We start from the raw sequence: 17,943 nt of genomic DNA on the forward strand, positions 1-17,943 counted from the left end.
AGTGGCAACTTTCATTAGAATCTGCTCTAAAAATGTGACTTTCCTGACAGTCTTATTTATGACATACCATTTTACTTTGATTCTGAGCACATGGATTTGAGCAGGAATAAGGAGGAGAAAGGAATTAGAAGAACTCCTCTTCCTTAGGGATACATCTTTAAAGTACCTACAAGGGTTTCAGGGCACATATCTTATCAGGGCTAAGTTCCTGAATGTTGAATCTGTGGAATGTCCAGAAAAAACTGACAAGCTGCTTCAGGAGCTATGACATGGATGAACTTTACAGGGAGTGTTGTTTTTTTTTTTTTCAGCCTAAAGGAAAGAAAACAAATTACTTAATGGCTTTTTAACACACATTTACCTTTTGTAATTACAGAAGAAATTCTATGAGAAAAGCACTGAAGTTGAAGCAAGGGTTGCACATATATACCAGACAACCTTCCTTAATCATCTCACTTGATGTAATCAAGTGAATACATTCCCAAGAAATTATAGAGTCATCACTTCACGGAAGATCTAAGAGAGAAAATAAGAACTTAACTATCATGTATCATTAGGACATTGACCTGCCCTAAGACATGAGCGTGGACGGGACACTCTCTTGAACTTCCTTCCATCTCTTGATTCTAAAGAAGACACTTAATCAATCACTCTCCTATCTAAAGGCATTAGTGCCTGCCACCTCCAGAGAAAAAAACGGACAAAATGGTAGGCAGGATAATAAATGTCCCCAGAACCTATGATGATAAAATGTATGTATGTTTGCATAGTTTTACATATATGTATAGAAGTGTAGGTTTATATGCACGTGTACAGATTCAGAAATATCCTCGAAGTTTAAGACAGTAATATCCGCTCTCTTGTCCACACAGGACACTTGTGCACATACATGCATTTACTGATGTCAGCTCTGGTAGTAAAATACCCTATGAATCCTCAAAATTTATACTGGGTTATTCATTCAATAAATATTTATTGAGCACTTGTTATATGCCAGGAGAGTGAAGATGACCAGACCATCTCTTATCCTCAAAGAGGTATAAAGGTTTTAAACAAGTAAATTCAACAGATTATTAGAGATTCTGGTGGAGGTCAGGGAAGAAACTGAAGTACAGAGGGCAGAACAGAGAGTTCCATGGAGGTGAGCGTCAGGGAGTAGGGTCACAAAGGCTAAACAGGGGAGGTGAGGCAGGACAAAGACCCTAAAAGATGGCAGGATGTCCACCCAGCAGAGAGAACCAGAAGGAATTATAAGCACTATAAACAAAGGCATGAAGTTTAAAGCAGCTAGGATTTTGGAACTGTGTGTGGGTTATGATTGGTATAGTGTGTGTGTGTGTGTGGTGGGAATGTACTGGAAATGTGGGTTTTTATGAGTGGTGCACCGTGTGTGTGTGTGTGTGTGTGTGTGTGTGTGTGTGTGTGCAGTGAGAATGTATGTGACTGTAAAGAAATGGCAGGAATTGTTGGGATTGTTATAGGCAGGGTTACAACACAGAGGGCCTTCTTTTATTCAGGATTCTTTTGGTTATAATAGAAACCAGCTCAAGTGGGCTTCAGCTTTAAGGGAAGCTTAAGAAGAGGCTATAAAGCTGAGTTTCGTTTTTTGGGGTTTTTTTCCAATGTTTATTTATTTATTTTTAGAGAGAGAGAGAGAGAGACAGAGTGTGAGCAGAGGAGGGGGAGAGAGAGAGGGAGACACAGAATCCAAAGCAGGCCCCAGGCTCTGAGCTGTCAGCACAGAGCCTGATGCCGGGCTCGAACCTGTAAACCAGGAGATCATGACCTGAGCCGAAGTCAGACGCTCAACCAACTGAGCCACCCAGGTGCCCCAAAGCTGAGTTTTACTTATGGCTTTGCAACTCCCTATGCACGACCTTGGGCAAGTTACCTACCTTTCTCTGTGCCTCAGGTTCTTTATCTACAAAATGAGAATAATTAGTAGGCTTTTTGTTAGGATCAAAAAAGTTAACACCTGCAACACACCTGGCACATAGCAGGTGTTTGATAAATGTTAGCTATTTTTATTAGTGTTTCTTAAAACCCAAGAATATCTGAGCCTGATGGGGAGAAAGCCTAAAATAAGAGCCTGGAAAGCTCCAGCACATCAGGCAGCATTCTGTCTGTATCTCCTTCTCCTCTGCCTGCACAATATTCCCCTGAGCCATTGTGGACGATGGGTGCCCAGAGTTCCCAAATGTTTACACATGCCTTGATCTAGCTCATGAAGAGTTGGACTGGGATTGATGAGTCTTGATTCCAAATTCCTGTACTGATAAATTCGATCGACTCAGCTTGGCTTGTGTATCTCACTTGTGGCTTAACCCTTTGTGGGGCCAAAATCATGCCACACTGGCCTATTTCCCTTGAAAGGCAGGAAGGAGGGCAGAGGAGTAATTCCTCTTGATTCTTAGATTTAATCATTTTCAGGTCTAAGCCAGAGAACAGACTAAACAATCTGATCTTCAGAGGTCAGAGCTGCTGTTAAGTACCGAAGGACACTGGTTGTTATAATCGCTTCACATCCTCCTTAAACTTTTCCTATCCCAATTTGCACCACCCTAACTCCTTTTAAGAATCGGGGAACTGACAAAATTCCAACCACCAAGCAAAATGCAGTGTAGCCATAACAATGGAATATTACATAACCATAAAAAAGAATGAAGTCCCCGATACTTGCTACAACATGGATGAATGTTGAAAACACGATTCTGAGTAAAAGAAGCCAGAAACAAAAGACCACATACTGTATGATTCTATTTACATGAAATAATAGGCAAATGCATAGAGACAGAAAGCAGATTAATGGTTGTCAGGGACAGTGTGGGGGAAGGAATAGTGAGTGACCACTAAACGGGGATGGAGTTTTTTCCAGAGGTAATGAAACATTCTAAAATTACATAGTGGCGTTGGTTGTTCAACCTTGTGAACATATTGGAAATCACTGAAATGTATACCTTAAAATAGTAACGTTTATGGTATGTGAATTATATTTCAAAAAAAAAGTATCTGAGACCTGGATATGATGTCAGAACAACTGGTTTTACGCGTCACACTTACACCATCTCATGTACTAGCCACTACTCGCCCTTCCTAAGCCTTGATTCCTTACCTAAACATTGGGGCGAGGGCTGAGCCAGGCTCTACCAAAGATCCGTGTCAGCTTTAAATTCTATGGGTAAGAAACTGGGTGCGTTGTTTGCCATCCAAACTAAAGTCAGCCTTTCTCTTCCAAATATTCTGCCACTGGAATTATCTTCTCATTCTGTTTGCTATTTTAAAGAAAGAATTCTCACTTCTTTCTGAGGTTTTAAATAATACCTATTTTTAAGCATATATACTAGGCACTTGAATAGATAATTCACTTCATCTACCCAACAATTTTGTGAACTAGACACTTTTGTTACCATTTTACAAATGCAGACACGGAGGCTTAGGGAAAGAAACAATGTGGCCCAAGTTAGCGAGAAGCCGTGCCAGGGGGACGTACAACCTGAGCAGCCTAGCTCTGGAGGTCATGTGATGAACCCCTGCACTGAGCTGCCTTTCTCCACTAACCTTTCTGCCTTTCTCCACTAACTCCTCCACATGGCCCAAATCTCATGCCCCTCAACATTTACTTTAGCAATTTGCCGAGTGACTAATTTAACAGCTTTATATTCATCATGTTCACTATTCTAGTAAGTGATTCTTTTTAGTTATTGGGAAATAATCCCTGATTATTGTCATATGTCAAATACAAACTACATTATACTATTTCTTTTTTTTAATGTTTATTTTTGAGAAAGAGGTAAGGGGAGGAGGGGGAGAGAGATGGGGACAGAGGACCTGAAGCAGGCTCTGTGCTGATAGTGGAGATCCTGTCACCGGGCTCCAATTCCCAAACCCCGAGATCATGACCTGAGCCGAAGTTGAAACTTAACTGTCTGAGCCACCCAGGTGCCCCTATATTATGCTATTTCTTAATGAAGGTAATGCTGGCATATGCAAGTGGAATTGAGACCAAATTAATGAATTAAGACCAAACTTAGGTTAATACCCAGTGAATAAGAAAAATTAATGACAACTTCAGCTCTTGTCAGCTATGCTCCTGGTACCGTTGACTAGAGCAATTTGTTTAATTAACCTAAAGTCTTCTTGTTAATTATAGATCATTTACCGTGTCTAATAAAAGGTCATGCCTTTGAAATCCCTACATATGCTTAAAATTCCTCAAGCATGTTACAAAAGCATTTCTTCGTAAAGAGACAGGCAAAATAAACTTAAGAAGAATGAGGAATAATTTAGCTTAATTTAGGCTAGCAAATAAATAGCATTACTAGACAGGACCCTATGTAATGAAGTTGCTAGTGGTTGTCCTTTCTTTACAAATATCAAGACCTAAATATGTGTATGTAGTATTCATAACATGTGTGTGTCTCAAAGTCACAAGGACAGGACACCTAAGACTGAACTGTAGCTGATGCCCAGGGATGTAGCAGTCCTGGTGACAATTAGTAAAGTTGTAAAAGGTTCTACTTAGTTTTAATGTGAAAGATAACCAAAAATTAGCTTAAAGTCTATATTTTTATTTTTAATGACAATAAAGCAAAGTAGTAACAAAAACATGCATCATGACAATGAAACATTAACATACAATCAAAATCTACTGGTAAAGTACCCATTTTTGTTAACTAGTGACCAACATAAGGTTTACAAAAATTGTAAATCTTTCTTAAAACATTTAAATAATTTGTTTTGTAAATATATCCCTATTCATCTAAAGTTAGAGTGTCAAATCACAGTTAGAAAAAGTCAGATCATTGTTAAAAAATTCTGACACCATGTTTAAAAATAATATTGAAAATGTTAAATTTTTATGTTAGTTGCTTAATCTTTATTAAAAGCATGACAAGATTGAATGCTTAAGAGCAAAAATCAAAAAGAAAAAATCATGGATCTGTTCACCATATTTTCTGCCCAAACTTGGATTTCATCAAATCTTGCCATTTTAAGAATTTTGTAACTTAACAGTGATTATATCTAGAATTGTATCTAGAATGGCTCATTTCCTTATAGAAAAAGGAACACATAGAAAATTACAACAGTTTACATGAAAAACTGTTAAAATGGCTCACGAATTAGCTGAGAAAAATGATGTAGCACAAAAATTGAATTTATGCAACATCTAACAATTTGAACTGGGGCCAGCAGACCTGCAAACCCAGTTCTCTGGTTTTAGAGCCAGAATATCAAAAATTGAGTGAAATGCTTTAAAGCCAGAATACTAAATATTGAGTAAAAAGCATTTCAGCCTCTGGAAAAGGAATAATTTTGTATGAAAGGATATTCAAATAGCCCTTCATTGAGCGGCCACAAAGAGCCTTGAAGATTTACATGATTGAGCTGGAATTCAATGCCAAAGACAAGAGGAAGCATTTTTGTTCTGGGATGCACAAAGAGATACCCATAATTAAACATCACTCTTCCCTAGGGCAGCATGTTTTCTTATATTGACAAGCAAAATGAGGTATTTCAAACCATGCATTGCTGGCATACAGTCATCTTTTGCATAGCTATTGTTTTAATGTATTTCTGGCTATTAGGCATTTGTCTATTTTTGGTCAGTGAGGCATGCATTTTAAAGAATTCTGGTTTTGCATAAAAGGCTGTAGTTATGTTAGTGGAATTACATTTATACAACAGCATCTTAAGAATAATTATAGCCTTATTTTGGCTAGTCACACACATATTTTATATTTAAAGTAGAGCGGCTATAACTTTCATGTAATTAGTACAATTGAAATTAACTATAAGTGGAAAAAACTTTCAGAAGTACCTTTTTAGATTCAACTATATGTTCTACTTTGTCTTGTTCAATACAGCTATTTAAACATACCACACACGGATCCTACTATGTTGGGCATTTGCCAAACAAATCAAGTTTGCTTAACATTCCATCAGTCAAGTCAGAGCCTAATGATAGATTATGTATTCAATAACTCTTTTGTTCTAGATCAAAGAATGCCACATTTTTTTCAGCCTGATCCTACCGCAACTACTAACCTACCAAAAAGCAGCAACTCTTACATTTTACCTTCTGTAAGAGTTTCCTCTCCTTTCTCACCTGCACTCTACTCAAATTCAATCTTTTTCATTTTCTTAAATTGTAAAGAATGTGTTAAACTTAAATACCAAAAAAAAATGTTCTTTTGCTTTTGAAAGTGACCATCTACCTAAGCAGACGTTTTATCTCCTGCTCTCTATTCAAAACATTGCTTATGAAGATTAACTCTGTTTAACAATATGGAGTTATATAATCAAATTTTCTTTTTAAGGTAACTTGCTATTGTCATATAAATCCAGATAAAATTATTTTGATATTACTAGAAACTTAAAAAAGATCTAACTTATCTATCCATCCATATAAAAATCATGTCCTATAAAAATGTCAATTGACTAATGGGAGACCTGAGCTTTGGTTATGGAAGTTAAACTACCATCCATGGGCTTTGTGTCTAGAAGCCTCTTCAGACCATTAACCTAATGATACTGGGTTAATGGTAATGGGAAGACTAAGCATAATTTAATCTAATCAAAAACATTCTAATTCAAGAGAAACTGCGTTTTTACAGCTTTCAAAGTCATCATAGAAAATGTCTTGGGGCACCTAGATGGCTCAGTCCGTTAAGTGTCTGACTCTTGATTTCAGCTCAGGTCATGATCTCAATGTTCATGAGTTCGAGCCCTGCATCGGACTCTGTACTGACAGTGTGCAGCCTGCTTGGGATTCTATCTCCCTCTCTCTCTGCACCCCTTCCCCGCTCGCATGTGCTCTCTCCCCATCTACCCCTGCCCTTTAAATAAATAAAAAAACAAAATAAAATAAAATTGAATAAAATAAAATGTCTTGAAGCCCAGGTGCCTCAAATAACTCCTAACAATTGCATTGCTAGTTTTTTGTTTGCTTTACTAAAATCAGAGGCAATAGGACACATGGATTTTATGTGTCTACCTTGGCAAGTGATAGTTATTTCATTCAGCCAAGTCCTCTCTTCTCAAATCATCCGGATCTACAAACCCCAGATTAATTCCTCTTGAGAACTGCTTTTTTTGCCCCCGAAAGGAAGTATATACACGTCTTAGACTGGAGAAAGCAGCCACTTCAGTTACCAAGATTTATAATTTTGGAACACCTAGTTTTACTGAGTGTTTCTTCTGTGCTAAGAGCTTCACATAAATAATCTCAATTTTCAGGGCTACTCAACATCATATGAAGCAGGTGCCGTACCAACCCCATTTCACAGATGAGGAAGTTAAGCTTACATCTCAGTTTAACACGACTTCCTCAGGAAAGCCTCTCCCAACTACATCCCATTTTACTCCAGAGTGGATCTAGTTTCTCTGGCATACCCTTGCCCAGCACTCAGCACTTTTCCAAGCTTGCCCCTAGCAAGATTTGCTATTACATATTTATGTGGTCATTTAATTAATGTCTGTCTCTCCCATTTAATTAATGTAAGATCAATGGTTCTCAAACTTTAGTGTGTATCAAAATCACTGGGAGTGCTTCTTAGAAAGTGATCACTGGGTCCCAAGCCCAGAATATCTGACTCACTGAGTCTAAAGAAAGGCCTGGAACTCTGTTGCTGCTACCAGACCCTGGACTGACTCAGTACCAGCAGTTCTCAGCCCTGGATGAACATCAGAATCTCCTGGGGACCTTTAAAAACAATCAATGCCCATACTCTGCCCCCAGAGGTTTTGATTTAATTGGGCTAAGATGGAACCCCGAATGCCTTATCCCAAATATTGTATTCTTTTACTCAAAAATTACTTATCTAAAACTCAAGTTTAACCAAATGTCCTATAAATTTTTATTTGTTAAATCTGACACCCTTACTTGTAAGTCCTGTTGTAACATAACAGGTAGTGTATCATTTATTTTATGTACATATATATTATGTACCCATATCATGGGGCCAAATGAGCAGAATTTTTAGACCCCACAATTTTTTTCTAGAGGATCAGAACATAGAAGTAGTTACCCACACATTGTAAAAGCTTATCTGGAGATCTTTTAAGAATAGGGCAAATTCTCAATGTCAAATAATTTAACATGATGATTAAGTGACTTCCAGTTTCCTTTAAGCCCTGAGGCTGTGAGTCTCATATGAGGCCAGCAGGGTGACAATGGGGCACCCACATCACTGCTCCAACATCAATCAATGAATCACCTGGGCAGAGCTGCTGCTAAGACCTGGCTCAGAGGAGGTGTCCTTTCATATATCAAAAGTAGGTAAAAATTATCTATTTAATAAATACCCCAGAAAAGATAAAACGCTGAACACATGGCTGCCTCTGATAACACAATTCTATCTTTTTCATATCAATGTAGGCAGTCTTGTGCCATTTTCCAATTTCAGAGTAAGATCAGTGATTTCATGTCTTACATAAATGGATATATTAAATTTGCATTTTTGATGCTGAAAAGGGCCTACTTAATTCCAGCTTGGCACGTTTATTGTATAATGGGTAAACTAGGGATTTCCAAATTGAGAATCCTCTGGGATCAGTAATGCTCATGTAGCCTTCTGCCTCCTCATGTAAGTAACCTGCCAGGTCTCTGGCTCAAGGACAAGACTCCATCTAAGTATTTTAAATATTAAAACACACTCCTTCATGAATACTCACAGAATTCAATCATTTCAACAGTCATTACTATCTTTGTACAATGCTTACTTGCCAAATTTAACACGACACTTTTCACCTAATCCAGGATTTTAAGAGCTGTTTATAAAAACAGGTTATGGAGGGGCACCTAGCTGGCCCAGTCAGTAGAGCATGCAACTCTTGATCATAGAGTTGGGAGTTCAAGCCCCACATTGGGGATAGAGTTTATTTAAAAATAAATAATAAAACTTTTTTTAAAAGCCACGTTATTGAATGCATGAACATCAGAGTGGATTCCAATTCCAGCAACACAGAAATTTACATGACAGAACACAGAACACAGAAATTTACATGAGCCCCCAAGACGAAGTATAATAGTTGCAGCAGACGGGAGAGGGACAGAATGATTGTCACACCAAGCTTATGGTCGGCTGTACATTTACAGGACTTATTTCAATTCACCTAACTACAAGCAAACAACACAAAAATCACTTCAGATTATTTTCTCTGAAATAATAAATGTCTAATACTTTTTAAAAAGACATTTCAAAAAATAAGACCTATAACTGTTTAATCATGGACAATGATTGGTTTCTTATGTCAGGATCACTTACCAAATCCAAAAGCATTGGAACCTCCAATGCTCTGTGAAGCCTGAACACTTGTAGATGTGTATAGTCCTGTCACCAGCAAGCCATCAAAGAAGGTGCTTGTTGAAATTGTCACTGAAATACAGGGAGGGAAAAAAAAGAAACCTCAATTAATACAATCAGGAGAATGAGATAACATTTCTGAAGTGTTAAACGTTGTCAAAACAACTTTTACTCATTATTAAAAAATCATTTTTATACTACTGGTAGTCAGTATTTTCTTTGTATTAGGAATTAGGGAGGAGCAAAAAGCAGCTCAGAATGCCAATGTCTATAATTGCTGGTCCTAAATTTAGTACATTAGTTCTATCTTTCTGCATTCATTTACACATTCCCCAGCTATATGCAAAATCATCTGAAAATAATGTAGAATATATTGAATAGCTAGTCTCCCCCACCTCCACCACCACCCCTGAAGGCAGTCAAAGGCATTGCTGGAGTTTTGGCATTGTGATTAAACATTTTTTTTAACTATTCCATACTGTGGGAAACAATCTTAGATTGGCTGAAAGAACAGTAAGATGCACTGTTTTTCTTATTGTGCATCTACATATCATAGATGAATCCCCTGAAGTTTTTCAACAAAAGCAGACTAATTTGCATGAAGACAGTTAGCTCTTTTCCTTTTGAGAACAAAAAAGGGAGACCACTGCACATTTTAAGTTTTAGAACAAAGACTACAAGAGGAATCTGAATGGTTTCATAACCAGAAAATCAGGATGTTCCTGGGAAGAAGAGGGTCATATTAAATGCATCCTGATGCTACTCAGGTTTGGCTTCTTAAAATGTTATCTTGCTTATTACCATCCTAAAAAATGATCATAATTTCCTCCTTGACATAATATTTTCTCCTGCATTGGTTTTACAAGAGTAAGATGATGCCATTTGTAGGAAGCATCCAGGAAAAGGTGATATTATTTTGGCGTGCACAGTACAAGGCTATCATCATGGTTGGTGGCAGTAAGGAGAATGGCCAGAATCACATTAACTTTGATGAGAATGTTTAAATTAAACTCCAAGAAATCCAGTAAATAGAGCTGAATGGTCTGAAACAACCACATTATAAAGCATAAAACAAGACTCATAGATCAACAGAACAGCCTAACATCATGCTACCCCCAAAATGGCATTGGATATTGGAGTAAATCACCTTCACATTCTTTAATAATAGCCAATATTTTGACTGCTGGCATGTAAACCATTCAGCTGGGCATTGAGTTAAACAGTTAACATGTATTATCTCATTTCATCATCAAAAAATTTCTATAAAAAGGGTACTGTTATTATTCCCAGGATACACATGAGGAATTTGTGGCACAGAACAATTAAGAACCTTGTTCAGGACCATCTGATATCATCTAAAAATGTCTGATGTTGTTTACCTGGCATCTCTCTTGTTTTCTCTCTATCCTGTACATCTCCCCCTCCCCAGATCCCACAGAAGCAAAATGACATGACTGAACCCTTGTTTAACAACTTATTCCCCAGATTATTCACATGCATGAGGAGTATTTGAAAAAAAGTAAATGCTGTGGGACTCAATATCACTGGTATTAGAGAGGAAGAGGGCCAAGGAGGGCCAGGAGGTGACCTCTATGGTATAATGGATGGAGCCGTAGGCTAGGTAAGGGATGGGATTTGGGTGCTGGGTACTCATCTGTTACCACCTGTTCTTGAACAAAACCACTTCCTCTCTTGGAATCTCAATTTCCTCATTTATAGAATCACACCTCAATCATCAGCCTCCTGTTTTGCCTATTCCAGATTCCCATAGTTGATTCTACCAGTGCCTCTACCTTTGGTTCAGTGAGTTATCCTGACTAAGGTAAAAAGTGCTTAAACTGCTTCTGCACCCTTATCCAGTAGGGTTTAGAATTAAGCTGCTTGCTGTTAAATTGACTATGCTGACCAATGGACTCAATGCAGTGTCCCAGGCTGTCCTTCACAGCAAATCAGACCCAAACTGCAGTATCTCACTGTGGACCTGTGGGATCCTGCTTCTATCCACTTCCTCTCAATCCATTCCCCTTTTGTTCAGTAAGACAGCAGCAATCATGTTAATGCACAAATACAGCCCCTGTGGACTCCTGTTCATTCCTTTATGCTTCTACTCTGGTTCTTACTTCTAAGATTCTAAAAAATCTAAGAGTTTTATGGGTTAGGGAGTGAGGCCACCTCGAATTCGAATCTCACCTCTCTCTCTTTACCTCTGATCAGTGTGTGACCTTGCAATGAGCCTCGGATGCCTCATTTACAAAAGGAATAATACTACCCAATTCACTATAAGAATGAAAAGAAATGTATCTTCAATCTATCAGTGTGCCTATCTCTTTAACAAACAACCATGCACACAGTAACTCACCAGTAAAAGTTAGCTCCATTTTCCCTGTCCTCTTTCACATCCTGAAGCCCTGCCTTGTTCTTCCCGTCCAGAGAACTGGAGTCCCATACAGACCTCCTCACATCTGCTGAGGACACAGCCAACCACTGGACTGCCCACATCTGAGTCCTCCTGCCTGCTACAATTCTCCACCAACCTCTCCATGCATTATTTCATTTCCAACCACGGTCCATACTAAGTCTCAGCTGTGAGCTCAGTGGACCCAAGATAAGTGGCATCCCCAGCTTATTATTAATTTGCCCTCTCTTCTAAAAGATATTCTGCTGAGTTTTAATTTAAAACAGAGGCTAAACACTTGGAGAAAGGGCTGAAAAAGAAGAGAACCATGTGTGACAGCTCTTGGGTCTTTCCTCTATTACCCCCAGCTACTCAGTTCTGGTCTCAAACTACATACCCCCCAGCAAAACAAAAGCCCTGCTATGTCTATTATGACAATTGATAAATTCAACTTGTTGATAGCCTACACGTATCTAGTGATGATTCAGTATATTAGACATGCGCACTTACGAAGCTACCTGCATGGCCTGTGACACATTTGGGTACTGAGTACCCTCTTGGCTTTAAATACCATCCATAAACTGACCACTCCCAAATTTCTATCTCCTGTCCAGATCTCTACATACCTCTTCATATATACTCCAGGTATATATAAACTTGCTGCTCAACATCCCCACTTGGATGTTCAAGAGAGGTCTCAACCTAAACTTAACCAAAACTGAATGCCCACCCCATCCCTCAAACCTGCTTCTCCTATAGCCTTCATGAACTCAGTTGATGGCAGCACCATCCTTCCTGCTGAGCCAACTTTGGAATCACCATCTCCCATCCTCTACATTAGTCCATCATACACTGGATTCATGTCATTCCTCTGCTTACAACTTTCTAGCTAAGTCAATGTCAAAGTCTTCACAGCGGCCTACAAAATCCTATGTGACCTGCCCCTATTCCTTCTCTGTCCTCACCTCCTTCTGCTTTCCTCCTAGCTCACCCCATTCCAGGTACACCAGCCTCCTTGTTGTTGCTCAGACATGTCAAGCCTTTGTACCACTGCCTTCCTCTGCCTAGGACTCTCTTCCTTCAGAGTATCAGGTACTTATCACCTTCTGGCACATTCTACTGATACACTGACTCACAATTGTCTTTGTTTATTATGTTTATTGTAGGTCTCATCCTGCAGAATGTGAATTCCATCAGGGCAGATACCTCAAGTGTTTTGTTCAGTAGTACATCTCAAGCATCTGGAATAATTTCTGACACGTTAAGGTGTCATATTTGTTGGAATATTTATTATATGTGATAATAATATTATATGTATTAATGAATAACTCATTCATACAAAAGTGGTGCAAAGTTGTCTTATTTCCAACTTATTCCCAAAGGAAAAGTATGTTGTGAATCCTAGACTTTATATGTCAAATGAATCCCACTCGGAAAAGTCACATGGGAAAAAAAAGAAAATTTGACTATTTATATATTGAAAATACCTTCCAGAGTGCAAAATGATCAATGCAGGGACCAAGAGACCAATCGAAGACATTTGTTTTTTTAAAAAAGGCAGATCAACTTAAGTACACATACATTCTGACAGGCTATATGTTTATACAAATCATCTAAAGAAAAAGCTCCCTATTAAAAACTAACTGAATATAGGGGTGCCTGGGTGGCTCAGTCAGTTAGACATCCGACTTTGGCTCAGGTCATGATCTCCCAGCTTGTGAGTTCGAGCCCCACGTCGGGCTCTGTGCTGACAGCTCAGAGCCTGGAGCCTGTTTCAGATTCTGTGTCTCCCTCTCTCTCTGGCCCTCCCCCGTTCATGCTCTGTCTCTGTCTCAAAAATAAATAAATGTTAAAAAAAATTTTTTTTTAAACTAACTGATCTATTTCTCTATTTGCTAGAGTTGGGAGTTTAAAGTTATTTTGAAGGGAAAAAAATGATATTTGCATTTGGAAAGCTGCTACTGTCTGGACAAGCATTCCTTCTCCTTCTTTAAACATGTGTAATGCATGATCCATATGTAAACTGGTAATCAGTCTCTTTTTTTAAGAAAAAGGAAATGTTGCCCAGACTCATACAGCCTATAAGACACAGTTCTGATCACTAGGTTCCCTTTTACTCAAGAAGACAATGGGCCCAATTTCTGCATTTAAAAGAAAATGTGACACAGTTTGGATTCTCCGATAGCTTGCAGGAAACTTCAGGATGTCTGCAGCCTGCATGTTTTTACCGATTAGAGCATCATCAGTAAACATATGAACAATCTGAGCGAGACACTGAAAACTTTATACCAAGGCACTCCAACTTGGAAACTTTGGCAGGAATACACATCTCTCTGTCCTTCCCTTTCCTTTTCATCAAATGCTTCCACTTATCTCTACTTGCAGCCTCTGGTGAGTCTGTCAGAGTTTCCCAAACAAACGAAAACCTTACAGAAACAAATAATTGTTCCAGGCATCGAGGCTGCTCTGGCCAGCTGTCCTTACCTGGGTAATTTCGCATCATCAGTCACTGACAGTTTGTTTTCATCTGGGGCCTCTTCCCTCACCTTACCCTCTGGTATCTTTCTGATTCCTTCCTATCAAGCTTTATCTGACCAACAATGTGCACTAGTTCTTACCTGTCCTAGTGCCCAGACTTGATTTCATTTCTCTAATTCCACTGGGACTCACCCTTCAAGCACTATCTGACCTTCTCAAGTCTTAGCTCATCAGTTATGTCCACAAACTGCTGCCACCTAGGCAACTGAAACAATCTTTCTGAAAGCAGAAGAGTGATCTATGATAAAATCTTTTTAATGTTTATTTATTTTTGAGAGAGAGAGAGAGAGAGTGAGCATGAGCAGGGGGAGAGGCAGAGAGAGAGGGAGGCACAGAATCTGAAGCAGGCTCCAGGCTCTGAGCTGTCAGCACAGAGCCTGACACAGGGCTGGAACTCACGAACTATGAGATCATGACCTGAGCTGAAGTTGGACGCTTAACCGACTGAGCCACCCATATACCCTATGATAAATTTTTTTAAAGTTTACTATAGTAAACACAGTACACAGTACAAATACAGCTCACAACAGAAAAAACTGAAACACATTTCTGAATGTAAAATTATGTTAATATGTTTATGAACTAGAAGGAAAATTTACAGCTGTCATATTTTTGTAAGTTTCTAACACTCTGATTCAGAATGTTTTGTCCCAAACTGCATAATTTAAAATGTTGCAAAGCTACTGTCATTTAAAAAGGTTTCCTCCAGGGGCGCCTGGGTGGCTCAGTTGGTTAAGCGTCTGACACTTGGTTTTAGCTCAGGTCATGATCTAATGGTTTGTGAGTTCAAGCCCCACATCAGGCTTTGAGGTAACAGCGCAGAGCCTGCTTGGGATTCTCTCTCTCCCTTTCTCTCTGCCCCTCCCCTGCTCACTCTCTGTCTCTTTCTCAAAGTAAATAAACTTAAAAAAATTTTTTAATGTTTCCTCTAACATTTTATTTATTTTTAAATTTATTTATTTTGAGAGAGAGAGAGAGAGAGAGAGAGAGAGAGAGAGAGAGAGAGTTCAAGCGGGGAAGAGGCAGAGAGAGGGAGAGACAGAATACCAAGCAGGCTCAATCCTGTCAACACAGAGACAGACATGACATGGGGCTCCAACTCATTAACCGTGAGATCATGAGATGACCTGACTGAGACACCCAGGTGCCCCTAAAAATGTTTCCTATAAAAATATTTTATGAAGCTACTTTTGCATAAGTAGAATTTTTAGTTAAAATATATAAATTTGGCCACACTAGGATAGGGGAGAATTGCACAAAGTTTTTAGATTTGAACTACCTTTAAGATAAACAACTCTTACAACTACCTATATCTAACTGATATATAACTAGCCCAGTTAATAAAAAAATCCTTCACTCTCTTTCCAAGATTATGAGCCATATGCTTTAACTAATAGTAAGATAGGAAACAAATATTTAGCAAATATCAATTCACTTTAAATTTATAATATGAAAAATTACTGAACCTAGGTGGCAGATAAACAGGTGTGCGCTGTGCTAGTCTATTAAATTTTGTTTCAGGGGTGCCTGGGTGGCTCAGTTGGTTGAGCGTCTGACTTCAGCTCAGGTCATGGTCTCACAGCTCGTGGGTTTGAGCCCCACATCAGGCTCTGTGATGACAGCTCAGACCCCACAGGCTGCTTTGGATTCTGTGTCTCCTTCTCTCTGCCCCTTCCCCGCTCGTGCACTGTCTCTCTCAAAAATAAATAAAACATTAAAAAAAATTTTTTAATTTGTTTCAGAAAAAAATCATATTAAAAAGTTGAGGGAAAGGAAGAAGTTTATTATAAATACACTTATTACAAATGTACTTAAGATGAGCAAACTAGCTGGAACAATAAAATGAACTAAAAAGTACATAATACATTCAGACTTTAAGAACTAAACAATATATATGAAAATATGTGTATATTGCTGTGTGTGTGTGTGTGTGTGTGTGTGTACTTTATATATATAAACCTTCTAGGAGTCAAGAACTGTTAGAACTATAATTTGGATTTTATTAACTAGGAAAGCAAAAAAAGATATTTAGAACTAGGTCCTTATTAGTAAAATGTTTATAAACTCTATCTGACATCCTATCAATTCTAGTTAGTTTATAAAAATTAAAACATAATGCCACCATGAGACAGGACCCACCAGTGATCCATTTTACACACCAAAGGTTTATATAAAATCTTCAAACAATAATTTAATGACTTTAAATAGGTAAGCACTTACTTAAACATGTCAGTCTGCCATATTATCTACTTCTTTTCATGGTTTTGCAAATTTTTATGATAAATTTATAAAATCTCTCCCCAGGAGACTTTATTTCCTTACAGTCAACTTTTCTATTTTTGCATTAAGATGTACAGAGAACTAGCTACTTTAATAATTGAGGAAAAAAACAACATCAATATTATGGATTGCAAGTAGAATTCTGAACTTCCCAGTGCATTTTAGAGGAGAAATAAAGCATGTATATGATTACCGATAATCAGAAAGCAAATGTGTCTGATAAGACACATCATTCCCTTGTTCAACAAACATGTTTGGCTTTGTAACATTCATAGATTAAAATCCTGTCTTCAGGGTGGTTTCAAAGACCTTCAGGTTTGGCCATAACCTTTCTCGCCAGTCAAATTTCCCTATTTCAGCTGAAAACACCCCTTGATCCAGTTAAACTACAACATGTTCATTACTTTCCCGTCTCCTGGCCTTTCTTTATGGAGAGTCCTCACCTAGAATGACTTTCCCTGTTTCTTTTGGTTAAAATCTTCCCCATTCTTCAGACACAGGCCCAAATGTCATCTCTCTCATGAAGTCTCTTCTGATATCCTGGGGAAGCCACCTCTCCCCTCTCAGTGACCCCGTGGCTCTCAGAGACTGTGAGCATCTGATTACTCTCCACCTTCCGTAGAGCTCAGCTCGGAGGAGAAACTCAATCAACATTTACTGAGTCCAACCCTACAAAAACACTTGTTATGACGTAAAATAACATAAAAAAAAGAAAACATAACGGAGAATATAGCATAGCTGATGTTATTAAAATTGTGGTATCTAACGTCTTTTCTACAGAGAAAAAAGAGCCAGTGTTATTAACAGACATACATGAAGAGTGAAGGTTTCTCCTGAAAGGACACAAAAATTCAAAATCAATGCAGCATTTTATTACAATACTCAAAAATCAGATATGTTTGGGGAAATTTGGCTGGGTTTTACATTTAGCCATAATTGGGTTTCTTTCTTTTGCACACATGTACTTCGTGTGTGAATACGCATACACACACATATTTTATGTACATACCAAATTAATCTTCCAATAATTTTGTCACTAAGACACCTTATGCCTTATCCTTACTCTGAAGTTACTCTGCAATTTCCTCAAATAAGAAATAAGAAGGGATCAAAGGGCTGAGGAGGTTGTACATATCGCTCCCACATCTGTGTTAAATTGGCAATGAGCTCAGCTCCAGGAGCCTATGAATATGGATTGCTGGGCTGTGACAGCAAAATGAAAACATGATGTAGCGACACAATTCAATTCTTATCAGTGGCTCAGAGAGTAACTCTGTCTTGAAATGACTAATTACAGAGTCAGTTATTATCTATTAGAGCTTCTATTAACTGTTTCCAACAAGACCCTAATACCATTCTTGCAGAAAATCACTGTAAGATGAAAGTCTGGAAGAAAATAAATTTCGACATTTAATGCTGTTGCAT

At 38.3% G+C, this 17,943-nt stretch overlaps 1 protein-coding gene across 3 annotated transcripts in view; it reads right to left on the bottom strand.

Moving 5' to 3' along the window:
- Positions 1-17,943, bottom strand: part of RELN (reelin) — a 579,194-nt gene that overhangs the window by 438,977 nt on the left and 122,274 nt on the right. For all 3 annotated transcript variants that reach the window (XM_053218590.1, XM_027071727.2, XM_027071724.2), the window contains one exon: positions 9,267-9,377. In XM_053218590.1, coding sequence (XP_053074565.1) covers positions 9,267-9,377 — 111 coding nt within the window. The remainder of the gene's footprint in view (positions 1-9,266; positions 9,378-17,943) is intronic.

Source organism: Acinonyx jubatus, chromosome A2, assembly GCF_027475565.1.
Source record: "Acinonyx jubatus isolate Ajub_Pintada_27869175 chromosome A2, VMU_Ajub_asm_v1.0, whole genome shotgun sequence".
In the NCBI taxonomy this organism is placed as follows: domain Eukaryota; kingdom Metazoa; phylum Chordata; class Mammalia; order Carnivora; family Felidae; genus Acinonyx; species Acinonyx jubatus.